The sequence below is a fragment of the Prionailurus bengalensis genome, chromosome B2, assembly GCF_016509475.1.
Source record: "Prionailurus bengalensis isolate Pbe53 chromosome B2, Fcat_Pben_1.1_paternal_pri, whole genome shotgun sequence".
NCBI lineage: Eukaryota > Metazoa > Chordata > Mammalia > Carnivora > Felidae > Prionailurus > Prionailurus bengalensis.
In genome coordinates, this window is record NC_057349.1 from 98,555,109 (window position 1) to 98,579,107 (window position 23,999).

Here is a 23,999-nt window from a genome sequence, read left to right on the forward strand (position 1 = left end):
TATCCTAAGAGACCCAACAAACCCCAAACAAATGATAGCACAGCATGTCATAATCAAACTGCTCAGACCAGCAATAGAGAAAAAAATCTTAAAAAGCAACAAAGGAAAACAAAGATATGTACTGAGTAACAGAAGATGAAGATGACTGATTTCTCAGAGAACAATGCAATTGAGAAGACAATGGACCAACATCAGTAAAGTGCTGTAAACACTAAAGCACTAAAAATTTCTAAAGCTCTGTCCTCCACTGGCGAATCCGTATCTTAGTTACTATCTGCTGGTCTTGTATAACAATAGAGTAGACAACCCATCTCCAAACAGACTGATAGGTAAATTCACTGTCATTAAATTTCATAATCAAAATGCAAAAAACACTTAATAAAAAATTGAACAGATTGATTCAATAAACATGTAGATTTATTTTAAATCAGTTTGGTACATGATACAGGTTGGTTTTACAGTTTTTAATGAACTGAAATAGAAATTTCTAAATACAGCAGTGTCTGCCTGTGCAACAAATATCTGTAAGGTAAAGTAAGGTGTTTTGATAGAACTACATCCGCATGAACAAATCAGAAGAAAATCTGAAAAGGTTTCTATATACCTTCTGGATTTTAAAAAAAACAAATTTTTAATGGCTCAAGATAGTAAATTGCTAAAGGAAGGGGGGAAAAGGCCGTGAGTTCTGTTGTAAGAGCTCTTCTTGCAAAATCTAACTGGTTTCATATTATGGTTTTGTTATTAGAGCAATATTCAAAATTACAGAAGATGAGAAGGCGCCATCAGCTACATTTTCACAAAAATTGCTGTATGGACATTAATGTGTGATAAGGTATTCACATCTACGTAAATGATAATTATACCACTGTAGCTAAATTTTGCCACTTTGGGAGGAATGGAAATTCTGTATATTTTCAAATGAATCTTGGATCTTCTAGCACTCACTAAAAACTAACAGCCATGGCACCATAATAAAAGTTCTTGTGAGGTTCCTAGAACTAATTACTAATGAATATTACTAATGAAAACACAAAAATGTGAGGTAAACCTACCTTTTCCCAAAAACCTTTGAAGCCAGAGATTTTAAACAATTAAGGCACTTGAAAAGATTAGGTGTATGTACAAATGTGCAAGTAAAACAAACTTTAGCTGTACCAGCAAGTAACAAAGAAACAGTAAATCTTCATTTTAAGAACCTTGAATATAATCTAAATGCAAGGAATTTTGGCTAATGAAATGGACCAAAGCAACTTGTCATCTCCTACTACAAAATACTGAAAACCAAGTGCTAAACTCAACCCTTAGAGGCTAAAGAAACTAAAAACCTTTAATGACCTAGAAAAGCAAAAACTTTCTTAAAACTAATGTAAACCTCTGAACTAATCCAATATGTCAAAGGCAGGGGAGAAGTCTCCCTCTAAAACTGAAAAAAACTAGTGCTGCCTAAGAAAACTAAAAAAAAAATTAAAGTATGCATGCTTATATTATACTATGGGAACAGAAACTAAAAAAAGGACAGGAGAGAAGGACAAAGCAGGAGAGAAAGAGAGAAAGAAGAGAAAGCACAATCTGTCTATCCTGGGCAATCATCATTAAAAACCTACAGTAATCCAATCAACCAAAAATCCCTCGATTTTCTAAAATTACACTGGTCACATTTCTGGTCTCAAAACTTAAAGTGATTGTCTCATTAAAGAACTAGTAAATGACTCTAAAACAACTTCCTTCCTTCTTGCCTCATAAAAATAGTTACTTTTCAAGAAAGCTTGGCGAAAATCCTTTTATGGTACAACAGTGTTGAAGTACAAAGGAAAATATAATTAAATCAACTTTAGCTTTACACTTTTTAACAGCCTAAGAAAAATGCTGGGAGGTTCAATATGTGAAGGCTTTCAGCTTTGTGGAATATCTTTTAGCTTAACTTGCTTGGGTCTGAAATCAAATAGTATTTAGTTAAATACTAACAGTATGATATCTAAAAGCAGGTTTACTACATCTTGTCAACAGTTACATCATCAGACCAACCTTTACCTTCCTTAATGTAAAAGAACAAATCACAAACATTTTAAGTTACAGTCTACCTTTCAGTCTGTCTTTTAAGGCACTGTTCTTTATTTTCTCAGTGATATAAGGTGCTTTACAAGGATGAACAATAACCTGCTATTCTTTAATGGTTTGTATCCTTTCCATTCGTTCCTTTAAATCTGGAATGTAATTCCCTGTGTGGCATCTTATTTCTAATGTAGAAAAAATAACTGCTATCGAGCACAAAATTTTACTCTAAAGATACAGTTTACTCTAAGGATACTAAATTTAAAGATTTATTCCACTTTTGAAAGGACAGCCAAAAGTCCACCCGATTGATGCTCATTTGGCACATTCTTCTCAATTCTGGTCACTAGACTACATCCTGAGTTAGGATGAAAATAATGCAGCTTTCAGGCTTTAAAATGACTAAATTTAAACTGCCAAAAGAGTCATGAGGTTGTCTGCGCAGGACAATGTTTTCCATCACTTACAGAGTTACATTTGGTACGTCAAGAAGAGAGAACATAATCCCACAGCAGCAGCCATTTAAAATAAAAGAAGACAGCCACAAGGATTCATGCAGAATATTTTAAATATTCCTGTTGAGCAAAATGATTTAAGTGATTTTTCTTCAAGGACGATGCTCCAAAACATCCTATATGCATCCTTTGAAAATTTAAAGATCCTGGAATAGCGTCTTCCATGTGGGACATCTTGAAAGATAATATTTTGGTTTCAGTGAGTTATACACCAGTCCTTGTTAATTTAATGGGTCTGTTTACAGAGTGTGGTAGTTTCGTTCTTTCGATTTGCAGAATTTATAGAGAAAGAAAATTACAGCCTGCACACCCAAGACGAGGACAATTCCTCCAATGAAACTGGCTGCATCAAAGGTAGACTTCCGTCCAGGTTGTGAAGTCGGAGTTAAAGTGGTATTAGTCGTACCTGTTAAATAAGAGCGGAAAAATAACACTTGGTAAGTCTCACGATCCTCTATCATAATTTCAAGACCCACCTGAGCTTCTACTTGGCCATGTGCTCAATTCTATAAAGCATTTGCTCTTGGGTCAAGTCTTTACAGCTAGAATCTATCCCTAATTAAGGAAAACAACCATTTATCAATCCCATTCACTCCATCCAGCAGTATCAAGCAGTCAATGCTACCATACAAACCCAAACACAAAACTAACAGCAAAACATTCTCCTGGTACATAAATTATGCCCTGGGAACATGTAGAGCACTTTAAAAATGTGCAATTTCTTCAGACTACATATATTTTTACTTAATTATTACAGTAAATATTAATATTTGTTACGGTAAATACCTGAACATTCGTACAACTTTTGAATTTTACTAACTACATAAGGTAAGTAAAAATTTGGTTGCAATTCTTCAAATCGCAAAAATTACCTTAAGTATCTACAATTTATAATTCCAACAAGCAAAAAACCTCATTATTAAAGGTACCATAAATCTTGCTCGGCAAATTTTATGAGCATTACCAAACCATATGGCAAAAAAGCAAAAAAGTTTGAATTCCTTTTCCAGAGAGTAAAATGTTTCTAGAGAAACCAAAACATAAATTTCTTTTCAGGGAGTAAAACGTTTCAAGTGGAACACCACCCATTTTACTAAAAAGCAATTTCATACTTAAATTTTTCTTTTTTCTTAAATCGAGTATCAAATAGACACTGGTTGTAGTGGCTGTTTGATAAGCTGGCCACTTTAAAATTAATTACAACTGTTCCGTATTTCTTCCTGTGAAGACAAAATGGCTTCCTTGAAACCAAGAGAAAGGTAGCACAAGAATAAGCGAAAAGAACAAAAAAACCATAAAAGAACAGTATTTTAAATACAGAGAGGAGGATTCATAACCTACAATGATCTGTGGCATAAATGGAATATGATTTCATTTATAATACAAATTATTAATTAATAAAGTTACTCTTCAGATGCACTTTTAGTATCCAAAATCTATGAAGAGCTCACCAAACTCCACACCCGAAAAACAAATAATCCAGTGAAGAAATGGGCAGAAAACATGAATAGACACTTCTCTAAAGACGACATCCAGATGGCCAACAGGCACATGAAAAGATGCTCAACATCGCTCCTCATCAGGGAAATACAAATCAAAACCACACTCAGATATCACCTCATGCCAGTCAGAGTGGCTAAAATGAACAAATCAGGAGACTATAGATGCTAGAGAGGATGTGGAGAAACAGGAACCCTCTTGCACTGTTGGTGGGAATGCAAACTGGTGCAGCCGCTCTGGAAAACAGTGTGAAGGTTCCTCAAAAAATTGAAACTAGATCTACCCTATGACCCAGGAATAGCACTGCTAGGAATTTACCCAAGGGATACAGGAGTGCTGATGCATAGGGGCACCTGTACCCCAATGTTTATAGGAGCATTTTCAACAATAGCCAAATTATGGAAAGAGCCTAAATGTCCATCAACTGATGAATGGATAAAGAAATTGTGGTTTATATACACAATGGAATACTATGTGGCGATGAGAAAGAATGAAATATGGCCCTTTGTAGCAACGTGGATGGAACTGGAGAGTGTGATGCTAAGTGAAATAAGCCATACAGAGAAAGACAGATACCGTACGTTTTCACTCTTATGTGGATCCTGAGAAACTTAACAGAAGTCCATGGGGAAGGGGAAGGAAAAAAAAACAAAAAAGAGGTTAGAGAGGGAGGGAGCCAAAGCATGAGACTCTTAAAAACTGAAAACAAACTGAGGGTTAATGGGGGGTGGGTGATGGGTATTGAGGAGGGCACCTTTTGGGATGAGCACTGGGTGTTGTATGGAAACCAATTTGACAATAAATTTCATATTAAAAAAAAAAAGAATTATAAAGGAATGTAAAGAAATGGTGAGGGGGCGCCTGGATGGCTCAGTTGGTTGAGCATCCAACTCTTGATTTTGGCTCAGGTCATGATCCCAGCGTCATGGGATGGAGCCTGCCTGAGATTCTCTCCCTTTGTCTCTCTCTCCTCCTCTGCCCCTCCCCCACGTGTGCTCCATGGGCACACGCTCTCTCTCTCCCCAAAAAAAAAAGAAATGGTGAGAAATATGGCTGAGGTACACATTTGGCAGTGCTAGCTTGGCTTTTTAGACCTTTCCTCAAAAAAAGATGGCTATATTATCTTCACTCTAATTGCCATGATCTAACACAGCACACAACTAATCAGTGTTTAGTAATTTAATTTGTAAGTTATAAAAAATTAGATCTCGCCTACAAGTTGTACTAAAAGGTTTTGGAGAAACATTACCACATTTAACTCTAACATGTCATGCCAAATGCGGTTACACATTAACAAATGAGAAGGACTCTCAGCAAACCTACCATTACTGCTCTAACAGCCAACTGTCTTGGTCCTCCAAAATGTAAGAGATGAGTTTTACTCACAACCATTCATGAATAAAACTGGAAAATGGTGGCAGAAACAGTACAAGGCAATGTTGCACACACATCCTACCTCACTGTTAGTTTAAAAAACCCTCAATTACCTGATGTAGTAACTGTGGTGGTAGTTGTAGAAGAGGAAGGCAGAGTTGTGGTTTTAGCTGGAATGTAAACAAAACTTATTAAAAACGTAAATTTCCAAACCTCCCAATATCTAACAATTTGTCTTTAAAAATAATGCTACCAATTTCACATGCTTTCCATTTTTTAAAGAATAAAGGCCAAGTTTCAGTTAATGGTTCACTAACTTATCTACGTAGCCAGAATACTAGCTTTTAAATGCTTCTGAAAACATCAAGCAAGCACGAAATTGTATCCATGTTAACATCTATGTACATGTTTAAGTATGGAATTTACACAGCTGGATAAAATTCGCAAAAAAACGCACAGAAGGGCAAGAATTAGTGTTTAAATAAGGGAACTATATAGGTTTGTTTTGTTTTGTTTTGATAAATAACCTTGCTTCTGTGGCAAAAACTATTAACTTAAAAAGTCATCGTAAGAAACAGGTGCAACTCAGTACTTCTCCAGTAGGTATCAAGATAGCCTTAACTTCTTTCTTTCAAGGGGATGGTAAACTTTTCTTAAAGAGGCGGACAGTAAATATTTTAAGCTTTGTACACTGTGTAGTGCAAAAGCAGCCCAGGACACCATGCATCTGAACAGGCATGGTTCTGTTTCAATAAAATTCGATTTATAAAAGAACAGGTCCTCAGGAGTCAAAGACCCCCAATTTAAATTATAAGAGCCCAAAGGTAAGCTCTAGTCTACCATACTACATGAATTCCAATAATTTTTTTATCTGAAAATACCTATAAAGAAATGAACACTTGTGAGAATTAACCTGAATGTAAACACATTTTAGGAACTAAAGCAATGTGTTAACAGACCTCTGTTAATACTAATATTACTAATAGTACTCTGTTAGTACTAACAGATTCTAATAAAAGATATGTTAACAATACTGACAGGATATTCTCATACAAGTCTGTATCCCTTTCTCTCAATATGACATTGCTGCATACATTTTCCCTACCCTGCTCTTGGAGAGACAATTAGGTCATCTCTCATTTCTCCATACTACAAACATCTTGCAGGGAAATACTTGATCTCATCTCTGTTAGGACTGATTCTTATACAGAATTCCTAGATTAAAGGGTATGATTATTTTCAGACTTTTAATCCTTTAAAAGTTTCTGTTGCTTATACATTCTGTGTAACACACTAACACTTTACAAATTAGACATATATTCCTTTCAATCTTAAAACAACACTATCAACAAATTTTGTCTGACAATGGATGGTAGAGAAAGAAAGTTTACACATTTTCTGATTCTCACGAACAATCCTCTGAACGCGGTACAAACTAATTCTTTTTTTATAAATAGGCAAAACATTCACACACTTTTACTTTTGACTGAAATAGGGAATATACTTCTATTGACCCACAGTTCCTTTCATTAAAAAAAATAATTCAGCAGTTACAAAAGTTGCTACTGGTGATGGAAATATAGAAAATACAGTAAATTAAGTAATCTCATGCTGCTTCCAGCCAGCCACTTCTCTGTGCATGTATGTAACAAAAAATTTAAAAATGTGCTAAAACTTAATAGTTTGTCTTCCACTTAATATATTACAAATATTTTCGACCACATTTCTAACGTAATTTAGTCATTCTGTTATGGTATTATTTATTGACATTCATATTTATTTATAATATATATACGTCATGACAGAAGACTATTATAATTAACCCCAGTGAACACCTAAATCAGATTCCCTTTGAATCATTTCTTTAATAATCCCTTAATTTTTCACTTGCTCTCTTTCCACAGTAGGTATGAAAAGAGACCATGTAAAGGTTTGTTTTTCAACCACTAATTGCCATGCAATTGGTGCATTTTCTATAAGCAAGCCCTGGCTTCTTTCCACTTTACAGAACCCAAAGAGACAAAACAAGGAAGACTCCATCGTAGTTTGCTGGAGAACCCAGTGCAGAGCAAGCATGAAAACTACATCAAGATCCATGGAGGAGAAATTAAAAGTGAACCCACAATGGTTTTAAAGAAATTGATTCCCCCGCTCCTGCTTCCGGTTTACATCCCACCTTTAGGAAACTAATTTTCCCTCAACGTCTCTGCTTTCATCAATCTTTAACATCCTCCTAGTCAGTGACTTCTAATGGTGCTACTACTGTGTGCTCTCCGCAAGTTCTGTAGCATTTGCAGATCTCTATGGCACGAATACTTCCACTGTAGTTCAAGCCACCAACATGGTATCACTGAATGTGTAGCTGGGAAGAGCTATGCACAACTGGCAAGCAAAACCTGGTAACTAGCTAGCTCACCACTGCCAAAGTCTTTCAAAATGAGTTCTGGCCCTTACTACAACATCTGACCACTTTTTCCTCTGAAAATAAAAGGTTCTTGGACACATTTCTCTGCCCATCCCTACTCAGTTTCCTTTCTAGTCCTCTTCTTCTCAACTCTTACGTGTTACTGTTCCATAGAGTTTGGTTCTTAAGCCCTATTCTCCTCTCTACAAGCTGCTCCTGTGGACACTACTACTGCCTACTGATCAGGTTAATCTGTACTGTTAGCAAAGAGCTGTGCCATCACCTCCATCAAGTTCTATCACTTCTAATTCCTAAGTCTATTTGCATACACCTGCAACTCTTCCCCTAGTAGTTCCCCAGAATTCCCACCACAGGTTATCTAATCTCCATGTGTCCACTCTTGTCTTCCTTCCAATCTGTCCTCCAAATCTGGCTCTTGACCTGTTACCGTCCAGCTCAATTTTTCCTCACCGTGTACTCCAAATGCAATTCCCTGACCTCATTACACGCTTTCTCATCTCCTTCACCACATACGCCGTTATTCCACATACACACCTTCCTACAAACATCTCAACACACTGGGCTTACTTACCCTTTTCGTAGTTCCTACCGCAGACAAAATGCTGTCTTACTTCTATCTCCAATCCCAATCATCTAAGCCTAGTACTTTCCTGGAGTAAACTTTTTTTTTTTTAATGATTTACTCCTTCTATCACTTTGGTAAAGATTTTTAGAAGGAGAAAGAAGGTGTAGTGAACAACTTTCCAGCTGTTTAGGCTGAAAAGCCTATCTTTCTGGAAAGCAATCAGTACTTAAAGCCTTAAAATAATTCTATCCTCTGACCTAGGAATGCTGTTTGAATCAATCCTATCAGAGTTAACAGCACATATTCTCCACTGCATGGAGAATGACCGATGACCTAACTATCCAACCAAGTGCAGCATGGTTAAAGCGCATACAACAATGTTTAAGTAAGAGGAAAAACAAATTCAAACATGTATGAACACACCATCCAATTTCATAGTAAGTATATTTATTTAGATATACCTACAGAAGAGACTGGAATAACTTTATCACTGAAAACATTTTGGTACCTCTGGATGATGGGAATTATAGGGAATTTTAATTTAGGCTTCTGTATTTCCCAAGATTTCCACAAAATCCACAAAAAGCAGTGTGTGGACTCAATGTCCAAAGATACAGCAAATCCTCCCATGTACAATGAATATGAAACACTGGAGTTATGTGTCGCTGTCACAGACAATTCATATTAATGTAATTATGGTCCAAAACTAAATACATCTACTAGTTTTTTAAATTATACTAAACTTTTAGGTACTTAATTGCTAACAAATTATCCATCAGAAGGCCTTACAAATCCTGAAGAAGAGGAAAAGAATCAATTATCTTGTATTACCTGTAGAATTGGTTGGCATCGGAGTGGGCTCGGGTTCTATTTAAAAGAAACAAACATTAAGTCCAAGCAATCTCAAATATCACAATCTATTATACTATTTTCCAAATTGCAGTCATTTAAATACCACTTTTATAATTTTTGCATTTAAGTACCACCTTGCGGAGGAGACTGACAGTTGCTCTGAATACTCATCTCCCCTTCTTTAGAAATGGAAGCACCAATCTAAGGTTGATACTTCCCTCCCCTGAGGAAAGACAGACATTTTTTTAGCCTCCCCTGCAGCTAGGTAGTCAAGTGTAACTTCTAGAAAGCATCTGTAAGGTAGGCGTGGGCCTCTCTCTTTCCTCTTCCTGCTGGCAGGAATACTAATTGATGGCTGGAATAGGAGCACTCACCTTGGAGAATAAGGTCAGAGATATTCTTGAGGAATGACAGTAAAGAGTCCGAGTTCCTAATGCTTGTAGAGCTGCTACTCTAGCCCTCTAGCTACACCTGAGCCCAGACTTCCTTTACATAAGAGTGAAGTCTGTCTGTTGCTTAAACCACTCTAATTTGGGTTTTCCTATCTTTCATAGCCCAAACTAATTCTAACTGATACATCCTCAAATAAGTATAATTACTTATTTGATTTTTCTCTAAATTACTATCTTTTAAAATGTTTTACTTGGGGCACCCGGGTGGCTCAGTTAAGCATCTGACTCTTGATCTCGGATCAGGTCATGATTTCACAGTTCATGGGACTAAGCCCCTTGTCAGGCTCAGCGCTGACAGCTCGGAGTCTGCTTGGTCTTCTCTCCCTCTTCTCCACGCACCCCCTCCCCACCAGCATGCACACGCGTGCGCTCTCTCTCAAAATAAACAAGCATTTAAAAAAATATTTGTTTCTAGAAAGTATTATCATGAAATCACAGGTCTGATTATAGTTATTAGTGTTTTCTAATATATATCAAAATAGATACTAAAATTGTTTGCTCTTTTACCACCTAAACCATACTATATTCACTGTACATAAGGGATAATGGAACTCACACTAATGAAATTCTCAGTCACAAAGTTCAAGTTCGAATGGGAAAATGCCTACTAAAAGTAAATTGTTACAGGTAGTCATTCAAGGCTACTGACACACTCCAGAAACCTCTTTTGCTCTATTTAATTATTACCTATGCACCAAATTACAAATTGACTTCCCTATCCATTTGTAATCTTATTTAAAAAATCAGTTGTTTCATCTAGGAATTTAAACTATTTCCTGAGCAAAGAGTTATGGTTAAAGAGTAATCAATTTCCTCAAATTAAAGTACAAATATGAGAAAGATAGGGGTGGCCTGGTGGCTTAGTAGGTTAAGCGTCTGACTCTTGGTTTCAGCTCAGGTCACATTCTCACAGTTTGGGAGTTCAAGCCCTGTTCTACGCTGACAGCACAGAGTTTCCTTGGGATTCTCTTTCTCACTCTCCCTCTCCCCCTACCCTGTTCGCTCTCTCTCTCTAAATAAATAAACTTAAAAAAAATGAGAAAACAGAGGAATACAGAAAAAATTCAACCATTAACACAAACTATGCTAGAGAATGTGACAATCACCAGCACCACAACCAAGAAAAGTGCTAGAACAAGGTTGTCTACACCTGTAAAATGCAAATAAAGAGAAGGTCTAAAATGCAGGGAGTTTCCAGAAGAGTTAAGAAAAAAAGTAAATGAGGAGGTATCTCTCTACCTGCAGCATTCCACAGTGCAGCCAAATCACTAAACTAAGATTCAAAACACTGTCCTTTGTATCAGTATGAATGTCATTTATATCCAAATTTCTAACAAGATTAGAATTATGGAAATGGCAAACCAAATACTGAACTAAGGCTTCCTGAGGCAAAGATCTTCCTCACCTCTCTGGCCACTTTCCCCGGCAGTCAATGTGAATACTTACCAGAACAGAATTTTGTGCCATTCAACACCTGGCAATCACTAGCTGTTGAATTATGGGAACAGTAGCTTTTGTCTGTTACGGGGAGGAAAAGACACAGAGCACCAATCACTTGCTTATATTATCTTTGACTTTGTTACTAAGCTCCAGAATTGCTTCCAAAAATCAAACTCAAGGATAAATACTTTATAAGTCCACAGACCGATAAAATAACTTTTATTTTCTTTTCCCCACTGTTTAAGAAGTAATACATAGGATCCCTCCAAATATTCTTCTAAACTCATCATAAATATACTGAACAGATAAATCGGAAAACACTCAGATCACAGAACTGTGGCATGACTACCACACAGGGAAGGTTGCTAGAATCTACAAATAGGGCTGAGTCAGTAGGGAGAAACAGTCAAGATCTTTAATAAAGGCTTAGTCACCACAGGAGGTGCCCGGATAGCAGCAGCAGGACCTCTGTTCCAGATCTCTGCTTTGGTCATCTACACTTTCTAAAACTGCTTTCCTAGATGGTCAGACTTGTAACAAGAGTAAGGGAGACCTTTCCCCAACATATCCTACAGTAAGGTATTGGAGCCCCCAAAAATACGCCAAGTCCCAAGGAGAAGAGGCGTGTGCTCTTCAATTCCATTTTATGACTTTAAAAAAAGGGACTCTTAAACAACAAAAAATTAACTTTACCCCAAACTAAGCTAATACCTTAATTTTAAAAGAAGTTTTTCAACTTTTTTATGTAGGATTATATCCACAATTCTTACATTTTTTTTAATGCACAAAGAAGCTTAACATATAGTGTTAGCTTTTTCTTTTATATACATATAAACCAGATAGACTGTTTTACTGATAAGAAAAAAATGCAACTACCTTCCATTAAAAAAACAGAATATGCTATAATTCCACAGTCCTAACAAAAACCTTATTGATATTTCAAAGTATCTTCAAGTAAGCTCTTTATCCCTCAAATTAAAGGTTACTCTCTCCCCATGTCATTCTTCTTTCATATTTAAGTATCCAACAAAGTTTTATAAGGTCTCCATAGTTCATCTAGTAGGTGACAGAAGATAAATGCCTCCTTTTTCTAGACAACTATTTTCAGGGGAAAATTTTACAACTTTCTTTCACTGCTAATTTCAGTGTACCTGTACCATTCCATCTTCCAAATCTTTAAAATCTCTCTTCCCTTGGGGCACCTGGGTGGCTCAGTCGGTTAAGCATCGCACTCAACCTTGGCTCATGTCATGATCTCACAGTCCTTGAGTTTGAGCCCCATATTGTGCTCCGCGATGACAGCACAGAGCCTGCTTGGGATTCTCTCTCTCAGCCCCTCCCCAGCTCACGTGCTCACACACATTCTCTCTCTCTCTCAAAATAAATAAATAAACTTAAAAAAATAAAAACTACTGAACCTTAATTATCCCTCTAAGGAATTAAAGGTGTGGGGACAGAATGGGAGACCAGAGTTTTGGGGGGAAATGTGAAGCAACGGGCACTTTAACGAAAAAGTATTTGACTTGCAAAATAAATAGTAACACACTATACCAAATTTTCTACATAATTTTCAAATGTTCAGGAATGCCTCGTAGAATACCTTAAAAGGTTAAAACAAAACAGTTTGCAGTCTCAAAATTGAAGCAATCTTTTCTTACCTTTACATTCTATCCAAAAGCAGGTAGTAGCATCAAGGCTAGCATTGAAACAGGAAACACAGCTGTTGCGGTTTTCACAGATATCTGGTGGGGAGGGGCATATAAAACCAATCAATTGATAACTCACTTTGAGTTTGTATCACTTACCTTTTTTACACAAATGTGAGCATTATATATGATACTAAACTTACTAATTCAGAGAAGTGGTAAAACGTTATATAGCCCATTGATAGATGAATGGATTTAAAAAAGTGTATACATTTTGCAGTATTTTTCAACCACAAAAAAAGGAAATCCTGCCATATGCTACAACATGGATGAACTTTAAGGGCATTATGTGAAATTAGACATTCGAAAAAGGACAAACACTGCATGATTCCACCTATATAAAGTATCTAAAACAGTCACAGTCAGAAGCAGAAAGTAGAATGATGGCTGCGGGGAGGGGAAATGGAGATCTGCTGGTCAAGCAGGGTATAGTTTCAAGTAGGATGAAAAGTTCTAGAGCTCCTCTGTATAACATCGCGTTCACAGTTAATAATGTACTTTACACTTAAAAATTTGTTGGGTTGGTAGACCTCATGTTAGATGGGTTTTTTTTAACCACACACACAAAAACACTTCATAAATTGGCTTAATAAAAATTTCCTATCATTATAAACGACTTAAGAAGATGAAATAAACTCAAGAGAAAGGGAAGAAAAAAACCCCACAAGCTAGTGAGAAGGCTCAGTACCTATCTAGACAACGAACGCTATTTCACAGACATTCAGGGTTTCTTGAGCCATTTTAAAACATCCATAAAAAATAAAAATATTGGGAAAAAAGGCTCTGTTATAAGGCCAACGCCACACACAGGGAAATCACTGCCCTAAAACATCAGCTGAGACACTGGAATTTTTAATAGTAATAAAGATTTGTTACAGATTGAACCCAAGCTCTGATGATGCCCATTCTGAAAACCTCAAGAGATTCGGAACTCATAAACGGCCTGCTCTTTCCAGGGTCCTCCATGAATGGAGGGTAAGAAACAAGACCTGGAAGGAGCAACATCCATGTACACGTAATTTAACAAGTTAGCAGGGTTTTTGTCAATAATTTAAACCAAATGACCAAAAGACTTTAGAATAGGGCTCTATCCATTTTCCTGGAAGGTTGATGCCCCCCAAAACATTCATATTTGCTTTCCCCATGCCTTAAAAAAAAACAGTTCTGCATAGAGGCAACGCATTTCAATATTTTATGACTAGTATTCATCAGGGACTGGGACGTACATAATACCCTGAATAAGGGGTTCACAAAATAGAAAATAAATTCTGTAGACGTTTGTATACTGATAAAAAAAAAAAGCTAGTTGTCTAAAATCTTTTGTTCCTGATAATTAATGTTTGAATAGCATAATCAATGTTATTTACAATGAACTAAACTTGCTACCTTTCATTTTAGACTGAAGCTTATCCAACTACTATTTACAGAAAACAAAACATCTTTGCACAACTTTCAATTACAAAAAGGCAATTAACGGGAATCTCCAAGCTTCTCTTGGAAAAATACACACAACACTCCAAAACTACAATTCTGGGAAAAAACTGCAAAATCAGCAGGAGACAATACACATTGTGCTCTATCCTCTTAAAAACAGTGCAGTCAGAATGTCCAGTATCATACTGCAATTTACTTTCCTCATTTAACAATTTTTGAATTTTACTATTACATCTTTATAAACAATTATACATTTTATTAAACTTTCATGAAACAAACCAAAGGAAGACACTGGAAAATAGTATCATCAGTCTGAGGGAATGGGGCGGGGGGGGGGGGGGGGGGGGCGGACCACAGTAAATATCCTGACACTGCACGGCAATTCTTTGGTCAAGATGCCAGTTACTCCTTACTCAATATTAACTACAATCACCAATTATACTAAATTGCAGGTTTTAAATATCTAGGGCTCCTTCACCTTTCTACCTTAAATTTATCTTTCCCTCTCTTTTGTGTTGTAAAGACATTGCCAATTCAATGTACGCCTCAACCAGTACCCAAGTCTACTGCAGAGCTTAACAAAGGGTGTGTTCCTGATCGGGTTTTGGAAAATCAACAGACCTGGGTTCCAATCCCAGCTTCACAATCAACTAAATTTACGCTTCTCGCAGTTACTTTAACTCCATCTTCCTCCTAGATTTCACTGCCTATCTTCTAGTTTAGCCTTAAATACCAAAAAGGATATGTGAAGCACTGAGTACACGAATGGTTACTTTTTTTCTTTGCACATAGCAAAGTTTTAATTAATCGAATGCCCAACCCTCGAGTATATCTCATACCTATCCGCAGAATCAATATAGTTAGATCCCAGGCAACTTATTTTCTCAGACCGAAGTCGGAGACACTAGCAGCATTAACGTCTACGGTTTCTTTCCCTCTTTCGCCAACTTCCGGAGAAGCCTCCTCTCGGAGGCAGGACCTGGGTGGGCAAACGGCTAACCCCAAAGAGAGGGGGGTTCGACTTCATCAACAACTTTGGAGGCGAGTCGCCTCGCCCCATGATCAACCCCACTGCAGCCACCGCGGGAGGAAGCCACGTCCCCTCTTCCGAGCGTGAAGTGAGACTGGGGATTACGAGGCACTTTTTAAAAGCATGTCGGCGTGGGGAACTCGGGGTGGCAAAGGCCACGGAGGCTCGACCGCCCCTTCTCCCCGGGGCGCTCCCCCACCCCCGCCACCCCGAGCCGGGCCCCGGCTGGACTCGGACGGGCCGCCATGTTGCTGGAGCGCGGCCCGCCCGGGCCCCGCGCGCACCGCGGGCAGGACAGGCGGCTCGGCTCGGCGGGCGTGCCAGTGCGGGAAGCCCGTTGGGCCGGCCCCCACCTTGTGCTGGAATGGTGACCGGCGTTAGAGTCGTCACCGACGTCGGAACTGACTTGGTGGTCGCTAAAGTCGTAACTGCAGTCACGTTCGGGTCCGGGGAGACGTCCTGAGCCGCGGTCAGCACACAGAGGGCGGCCAGGCAGGCAGCGGCCCACGGCAGCTGGCGGGAGAGCCCCGACATCACGTCCTCCGCGCTGATGTTCCGGCGAAAGCTGCGGCGAACTCCGCTCCGTCAGTCCCTCTGTCCCCTGCGGCACCGCCTCGGAGAGTCTGGTCCCCCGCGAGATCGCGACGGGGTCACGTGAGGGGCCCCAGGCCACGGCGTGCGGGGGCGAGGCGGAGCGGGGGCGGACCGCGGACGATACCAACTGGAATCCTACGGGAGGGGAAACGGGCATCGAGAGGAAATCGAGGGACGCTGTCCCTCAAAGCAACTGAAATATAGCGAAGAAGCTCGGCAGATGCAGTAAACTATTTCCTTTGCCTTCAGGTTATCGCCCAGGACGCCGCTGGGCTGTTCTAGTTCCTGCGATAGGGTAAGCTCCGACCCTGGCTTGAATGGAACAACCTACATGAGGTGGCGCTCGGCGTCCACCCGAGCGACCAGCCAAGCTGTAAATGCGCGGTCCCACGTGACTTTCTGGGCCTCGCCTCCAGGATCTGTGTCCGGCCGGCTGTGGTTTTCGTGGAGTGCACTTAGAATCAGGACGTGAATTAAGTTTGTGGTGTGTTCCCGCATTCCGAGGGTGCTTGCACAGAACTTAAGTGGGACCCGCGCTTCTGTCCTTTGAAAATTGGTTTTTCTGGAAATAACCCCGTGTTGGGATCCCCCAGGGAAATGAAGAAACCACGTGTTTGAGTTTCTGCTCCGCCGCCCACCTAGGGTGAGCGGCTAAAACGCCGAAAGCGTCCTGCCTTCGAGCCGGAGCCGAACACCGTCTACCTCTATCACACTTGCCCAACCTGTCTTTTCTGAATTTCTTTTTATTTCAGCCATTGGTAGCAGAAGCCAGTCAACGCCACCACTACACAGAGAATCAAAGACAAGCTGGGTTGGAAATCCGTCTGGTCCGTTCCCACCCCCACTTTGCAGGTGAGGAAACCGAGACTCAGAAAAAGTGACTTGACCGAAAAACGGTGCTTGGCAACAGGGCTGAATTTCGAAATGCCTGTTAATGTTCTGTCACTGCTCAGGTTTTTAGTAAGGGTGAGCGCCATCTGACGCCCAGTCTCACAAAATATTCACAATTGCAGCCGTGCTTATATTAAATAGTAAAATTGGATTATAAAAGGTATTTTAATGCTGTTTTCAGTTATTTGTACTTATCCTGCAAGTTCAATTATTCACATTTAACCCTAATAAAATAGCGCGAACGTTATTTGCTTTTTTTGAGATCTGCTTTGCTATGAAAAACCAAAAAAGTTGACTCCATAAACATTTTACCATTTTTTCCTCAACTTCAAATCTTCACTACTTTCTAGGATCTAACCAGTGGGGCTCTTTTGTACCCTGATGACTATGAACATTTGTTCTATTGACTACACTAGTTGGAGATTTGCTTGGATGTAAATAAGAAGCTGATGATGGTTGATCCAACCTATGGCTGGAAGAATGAGAGTGCAGCTAAGTACTTAAATGAGGTCCTATTATCGGCCTTTAGTGAACTGGCTGCTCTTCTCTCACGGTATGTTTCCCACAGCATGTGTATAGCATATGACCGTCTGACACCCAAAGGAAGGCACTAGTAAACTTTTTTTTTTTTTTAAGTTAAAAATATAATAGAAGTCTGTTTTCTTCCTATACTCCAGTGGATCAACTTGTTTACATCCTAGGATGAACACACCCCATTGTGGAGAGCATTGTTTTATGATTTGTCACCTGGATGTTCAACTCTAGTCTTCAGATTTTTGATAAGAGAACATTTCACTCTCTTGTTTTAAAACTAGAGAAGCGTTGGCTTATTTTATTTTACGTGGCATCTGTTAAGCTAGCTCAAGGAAGATTTTCAAAGTCATTTCAGTGTTCCGTAGCAAGGAATGGCATCCGTAGCAAGATGCCGTAGCAAGGACTGGCATCTGTAACACAGTTTTTTTGTTTTTTTTTTTTAAGTTTTTATTTTGAGAGAGAGAGAGAGAAAGAGAGCGTGCGCGCACACGTGCGAGCTAGTGGGGGAGGGGCAGAGAGACAGAGGGAGAGAATCCCAAGCAGGCTCTGCACTGTCAGCACAGAACCCCACGTGGGGTGAGAACCCTGAGATCGTGACCTGAGCTGAAATCAAGAGTCTTTTTATTTTTTTTTTTTAACATTTATTTATTTTTGGGACAGAGAGAGACAGAGCATGAACGGGGGAGGGGCAGAGAGACAGAGGGAGACACAGAATCTGAAGTAGGTTCCAGGCTCTGAGCTGTCAGCACAGAGCCTGACAGGGGGCTTGAACCAATGAACTTCGAGATCATGACCTGAGCTGAAGTCTGCTGCTTAACCGACTGAGCCACCCAGGCACCCCTGTAGCACAGTTTTGATAACATATATTAAACATTGTAATATTTAAATAAGTTTCAACAAAGAAGATTGTAATAAATTAAAGATTAATAGTAAGCTAAAATTATAGATTCAATTTCTTATTAACACTGTGATTAGGATTGATGATAAACTAGAGATCCTGTCATTAGGAGGCTCTCCACTTTGGCTATGGATATGTCTTCCATAACTATTCCAGGGTTTCAGAAGGGAGCATTATACTTGACAGTTATTCTTAACCTTGACTGAACATAGAAATCACCTGGGAAGTTTTGAAAATTCCTGATGCCAGAGTACCAACTGAATTAGTCTGGAAAAATGCCTGGGCTCTCCACGTGTTTTTATTTATTTACCTTTTTAATGTCTTTATTTATTTTTGAGGGGGGGCGGAGGGGCAGAGAAATCAAGGGAGACACAGAATCCGAAACAAGCGCCAGGCTCTGAGCTGTCAGCACAGAGCCAGATGCGGGGCTTGAACTCGAGCTGTGAGATCATGACCTGAGCTGAAGTCGGACACTTAACCGACTGGGCCGCCCAGGTGCCCTTCTCCACATGTTTTTAATCTGCAACTTAGGTTGGAGTGCCTGGGTGGCTCAGTCGGTTAAGCAGCAGACTTCAGCTCAGGTCATGATCTCGAAGTTCATTGGTTCAAGCCCCCTGTCAGGCTCTGTGCTGACAGCTCAGAGCCTGGAACCTACTTCAGATTTTGTGTCTCCCTCTGTCTCTCTGCCCCTCCCCTGCTCACGCGCTCTCTCTCTCTCTCTCTCTCTCTCTCTCAAAAATAAATAAACTCCCTCTCTCTCTGCCTCTCCCCTGCTCTCTCTCTCTCTCTCTCTCTGTCTCTCAAAAATAAACGTTAAAAAAATTTTGCAACTTAGGTTGAAAACCACAGCTTTACTCTTATTTCTCGAAGTGTGGTTCATGAACCCAGTGCGCTCATACCTCCTGAAAATGTTTTAGAGATGCAAAATCTCAGGCTTCACCTCAGACCTCCTGAATGATAATCTGCATTTTTTTCAACATCCATGTGTACGTGTGTTTTAAAGGTTGAGAAGCCTGCTTGATATAACCTGTGGAGAACTATTCTAGGTATCTAAATTGCTGCAGTTCCTGATAGTGAATCATCTACAAGATGACATTAAGCAAACGTTCTGTAAAGTTTTTATTTGTTTTGTTTTGCATTACAAATAAATGTAAGGTCAGGGTACAAACACAAAACTCTTGGATATGGGTTCTGTCTAGGCTAGCACCTGAGATGTATTTATTTTTATTTCTATTCTGCTTCAAATCTGGTCTGCTAGAGTTTTTTTCCATTATATGCCTTAGTCCTTTAGAAAATGGAATCCTTTTTTCTAACATATTCCTAAGGAACAACCCCAGTTCAAGCTAAACTACACCCCAGGCAACTTTCTGATACCCTGCACTAGCTACTGCTTCCCTCTGTGCCCAGGTATTCATTGTGTTCCTCCTGATCCTCTCTTGGAGAGCTGATTTCAGCCAGAACACTCCCAGATGGACATTCTGGTTATTAAAATATTCAAGTGATTTTGTACTGACTGCTAACAGGGCACTGCCCTGAGCCGCCCAAGTGTCCCAGTCCCCCCATCCCAAGATGGCTCTGCCTGTTGCCTCTCCTGCGGCGGGAGGCCTGAGCTCCAGTCCAGCAGGAGCTCCAGGACCCTGAACCAGGCCTCTAGTCACTGTCCCTTCTGATCGAGCAGTGTTGGCATACCTCTATGCCATCTTCATCTACCTTGACAAAATAAAAGTTTCTCGTCTCATCGTTTTTCCTCATTCTATTCTGTGGTCCATTTTGTAACTTTTTCTTCCACATACCTGCAAGGCACAGGTCTCGTAGATCTATGTCTTTAATACATCCTGGAGGTTCTCAACGTGTGGTCTCTAGACCAGCAGCATGAGTCTCACTTGGAAAGTGTTAAAAATGCAGATTCTCTGGCCCTCACCAGACCCAATGAATCGGAAATGGGGGTGAGGCTCAGGAACCTGTATTTTGTTGATAGGCTCAAGCATTTCTTATTCATACTGAAGCAAAAGAACCTATGATTTACATTTTCAAAGCCCTCTCTAATCAATTCCACACTTCGTACCTTATGTGGTGTATGTTTCTGTTGAGTTTGTTACAGACGTTTTGTATGATATAAAATTTATTTGAGATATGGACTGACTAGATTGGCCCATTTAAGATTCCTTTTTAGGAAGGGTGGTTGATAATATAATTACTATAGTACTTTAAAAAATGAGTTTCCATAGGGAGAGCATATCACTAGGTGTGATGGAGATCCATTAAAAATAATTTTTTTAATGTTTATTTTTGAGAGAGAGAGAGACCGAGTGTCATCAGGGCAGGGGCAAAGAGAGAGGGAGACACAGAATCTGAAGCAGGCTCCAGGCTCTGAGCTGTCAGCACACAATCTGAAGGATGGAGATCCATTTTAATTTTGAGTATATACCTTTTAATAAATTTAGTCAATTGAAAATGAATGTGATGTTAGGGACAATAGCCAAGACTGAACATAAGAGGGACTTGATGTTTCTTGAAGTGATGATGATATTTTTTGTCAGTGGCAGCTTGACTGGCTTTTGCAGGTTAACGTTCCAGAAGGGAAACTAATTTTTATCAAATAGCTGCTATGTGTTAAGCATCAGCAGAAGTGTCTTCACATATTATCTCAATTAATCATCAAACTGCTGTGAGATACAAGTACCCCTATTTTACTAATGAAAATGAAACCCAGAAGTTGATAGAGTTGTTACTGATTTTATAAATTTAGTCAGAGAATCACTAAAGTTTTAGAGGCAGAGGGAGCTAATATCTTCTTTACTTCTATCTTTTCTTTCTACAACTGAGGAAAATGAAAGGCTAAGTGATTTGACTGCCACATTGCTAGGCAACTGGGACTAAAACACTCCTAATTTAAAATATGTACAAAATGCAAAAACTCAGAATATGGAACCCTGAGGTTGCCAGACTATTCATTCATTAACAGATAACTGGCATGGTTTGCAGTTGAAGCAAACAAATTCTTTAGATAGAATTTCATTTTTTTTATTTTTTTATTTTATTTATTTTTTATTTTATTTAAATCCAAGCTAGTAACATAGAGTGAGTATTGGTTTCAGAAGTAGAACACAGTGATTCATCGCTCATGTATAACACCCAGAGCTCATCCCAGCAAGTGCCCTCCTTAATGCCCATCACCCATTTGGCCCAATTCCCTACCCACCTCCCCTCCAGCAACCCTCAGTTTCTTCTCTGTATTTAAGAGTCTCTTAGGGTTTGCCTCCCTCTCTGTTTTTCTCTTATTTTTCCTTCCCTTCCCCTATGTTCATCTGTTTTGTTTCTTAAATTCCACATATGAGTGAAATCATATATTTATCTTTGATTTATTTTGCTTAGCATAATACACCCTGTTTCCATCCACGTTGTTGCAAATGGCAAGATTTCACTCTTTTGATTGCCAAGTAATATTCCAGTGTGTGTGTGCGTGTATGCCACATCATCTTTATCCATGCATCAGACAATGGACAACATTTGGGCCCTTTCCATAATTTGGCTATTGTTGATAGAGCTGCTATAAATGTTAGGGCACACGTGCCCCTATGAATCAGCATTTTTGCATCCTTTGGATAAATACCTAGTAGTGCGATTGCTGATTTGTATGGTAGCTGTATTTTTAATTTTTTGAGGAACTTCCATACTGTTCTCCAGAGTGGCTGCACCAGTTTGCATTCTCACCAGCAGTGTAAAAGGGGTCCTCTTTTTCCCCATCCTCGTCAACATTTGTTGTTGCTTGAGTTGTTCATTTTAGCCATTCTGACAGGTGTGAGATGGTAGATAGAATTTTTTTTTTTATTGGTGGGAAATATTTATTCAAACTAACATAGGTAAAGACTTAATGTCTTTGCTATATTGGAAAAATATTTACATTATTATAGAAAAATAGCTAAATTTCCTGAAGTAATTCACAGAAGTGCATATGGTTAGTACACTTTTTTTTAACTTTCCACACTTTTTTATTTTCATTTTTTATTTTTTTAAATTTACATTCAAATTAATTAGCATATAGTGGAACAATGATTTCAGGAGTAGATTCCTTAGTGCCCCTTACCCATTTAGCCCATCCCTCCCCCCAACCTCTCCAGTAACCCTCTGTTTGTTCTCCATATTTAAGAGTCTCTTATGTTTTTCCCCCTCCCTGTTTTTATATTATTTTTGTTTCCCTTCCCTTATGTTCATCTGTTTTGTCTCTTAAAGTCCACATATGAGTGAAATATGATTTTTGTCTTTCTCTGACTAATTTCACTTAGCATAATACCCTCTAGTTCCATCCACGTAGTTGCAAATGGCAAGATTTCATTCTTTTTGGTTCCAAGTAATACTCCATTTGTGTGTGTGTGTGTGTGTGTGTGTGTGTGTGTGTATACCACATCTTCTTTATCCATTCATCCATCGGTGGACATTTGGGCTCTTTCCATACTTTGGCTATTGTTGATAGTGCTGCTATAAACATGGGGGTGCATGTTTCCCTCCGAAACAGCACACCTGTATCCCATGGATAAATGCCTAGTAGTGCAATTGCTGGGTCGTAGGGTAGTTCTATTTTTGTTTTTTTTGAGGAACCTCCATCCTGTTTTCCAGAGTGGCTGCCCCCGCTTGCATTCCCAGGTAGATAGAATTTTAAATGTTTATCTCAAATTTCCCAAAATAAGAAAAATGTCCAGATACCACACTCCCCTTATTCACATGGCTTAATGTAAGACACGGCATACATGTTAGACTTTGCCATACTAGCAATTAGGGAAAGGTCACAAAATTAATATTTTGTATATAAGTCCCCAGAATGCCTTTACTCTCTTATTTGTAGACATGGAAGAATCTAGAATTCCTTCTGTTTAATCAAAGGGAGAGTCTTAAAATTTTGTTATATTAAACAAACTTTGGAGTTAATTGGGGTAAGCTTTTGAGTCCTTGAACCAGTTTCTCCAAATGACATGGCTAAACATACACATCATCCTAATACAGAATACATTTTTTTAAGTTTATTCATTTATTTTAGAGGGAGAGAGCACACCAGCACAAGCAGGGGAGGGGCAGAGAGAGAGGGAGAGAGAGAATCCCAAGCAGGCTCCGCACTGCCAGCATGGAGCTCAGCATGGGGCTCAAACTCAAGAAATGTGAGATCATGACCTGAGCTGAAATCCAGAGTCAGTACTTAACTGAGCCACCAGACACCCCAATACAGAATACATTTTAATACAGAAGTATTACTGGGTATACCTTTATTAATTTTTTTTTAATGTTTATTTTTGAGACAGAGACAGAGTGAGATCAGGGGAGGTGAGAGAGGGAGACACAGAAACCAAAGTAGGCTCCAGGCTCTGAGCTGTCAGCACAGAGCCCAACGCGGGGCTCACACCCACAAACTGCAAGATCATGACCTAAGCTGAAGTCAGGTGCTCAACCGACTGAGCCACCCAGGAGCCCCACAGTGTGTACCCTTAAATGGTGGTAATAAGAACCACTGCATACACAGATTTGTGATTAAACTTTCCACACAGCCTGAGAGTAGGAAGTGGAAGCAAAGAAAGGGACCATGAACTTGCCATCCTTTAGAAGGTTGGCAGAGTTCTACCTTTACATTTCAAGTGAGTTGAAAAATAAAGGGAGGTGGAATCCGTTTCTTAACCCATGCAGATACCACAATTCTTTCATATCAGATAAAATGCTTAATTACCTAGTATATGGGTTCATTGCCAGT

General features: G+C 39.3%; 1 protein-coding gene across 1 annotated transcript; it reads right to left on the minus strand.

Annotated features, from left to right (window-relative positions):
- Nucleotides 1–399: 399 nt before the first annotated feature.
- On the minus strand, nt 400–16,315 carry CD164 (CD164 molecule). Its single transcript, XM_043592076.1, has 6 exons — nt 15,699–16,315; nt 12,834–12,917; nt 11,182–11,253; nt 9,263–9,298; nt 5,555–5,611; nt 400–2,973 (listed from the first exon to the last, which is right to left on the minus strand). Exons 1-6 carry the CDS (start codon nt 15,877–15,879, stop codon nt 2,807–2,809), a joined length of 597 nt encoding a protein of 198 aa, XP_043448011.1. The 5' UTR covers nt 15,880–16,315; the 3' UTR covers nt 400–2,806.
- Nucleotides 16,316–23,999: the final 7,684 nt, after the last annotated feature.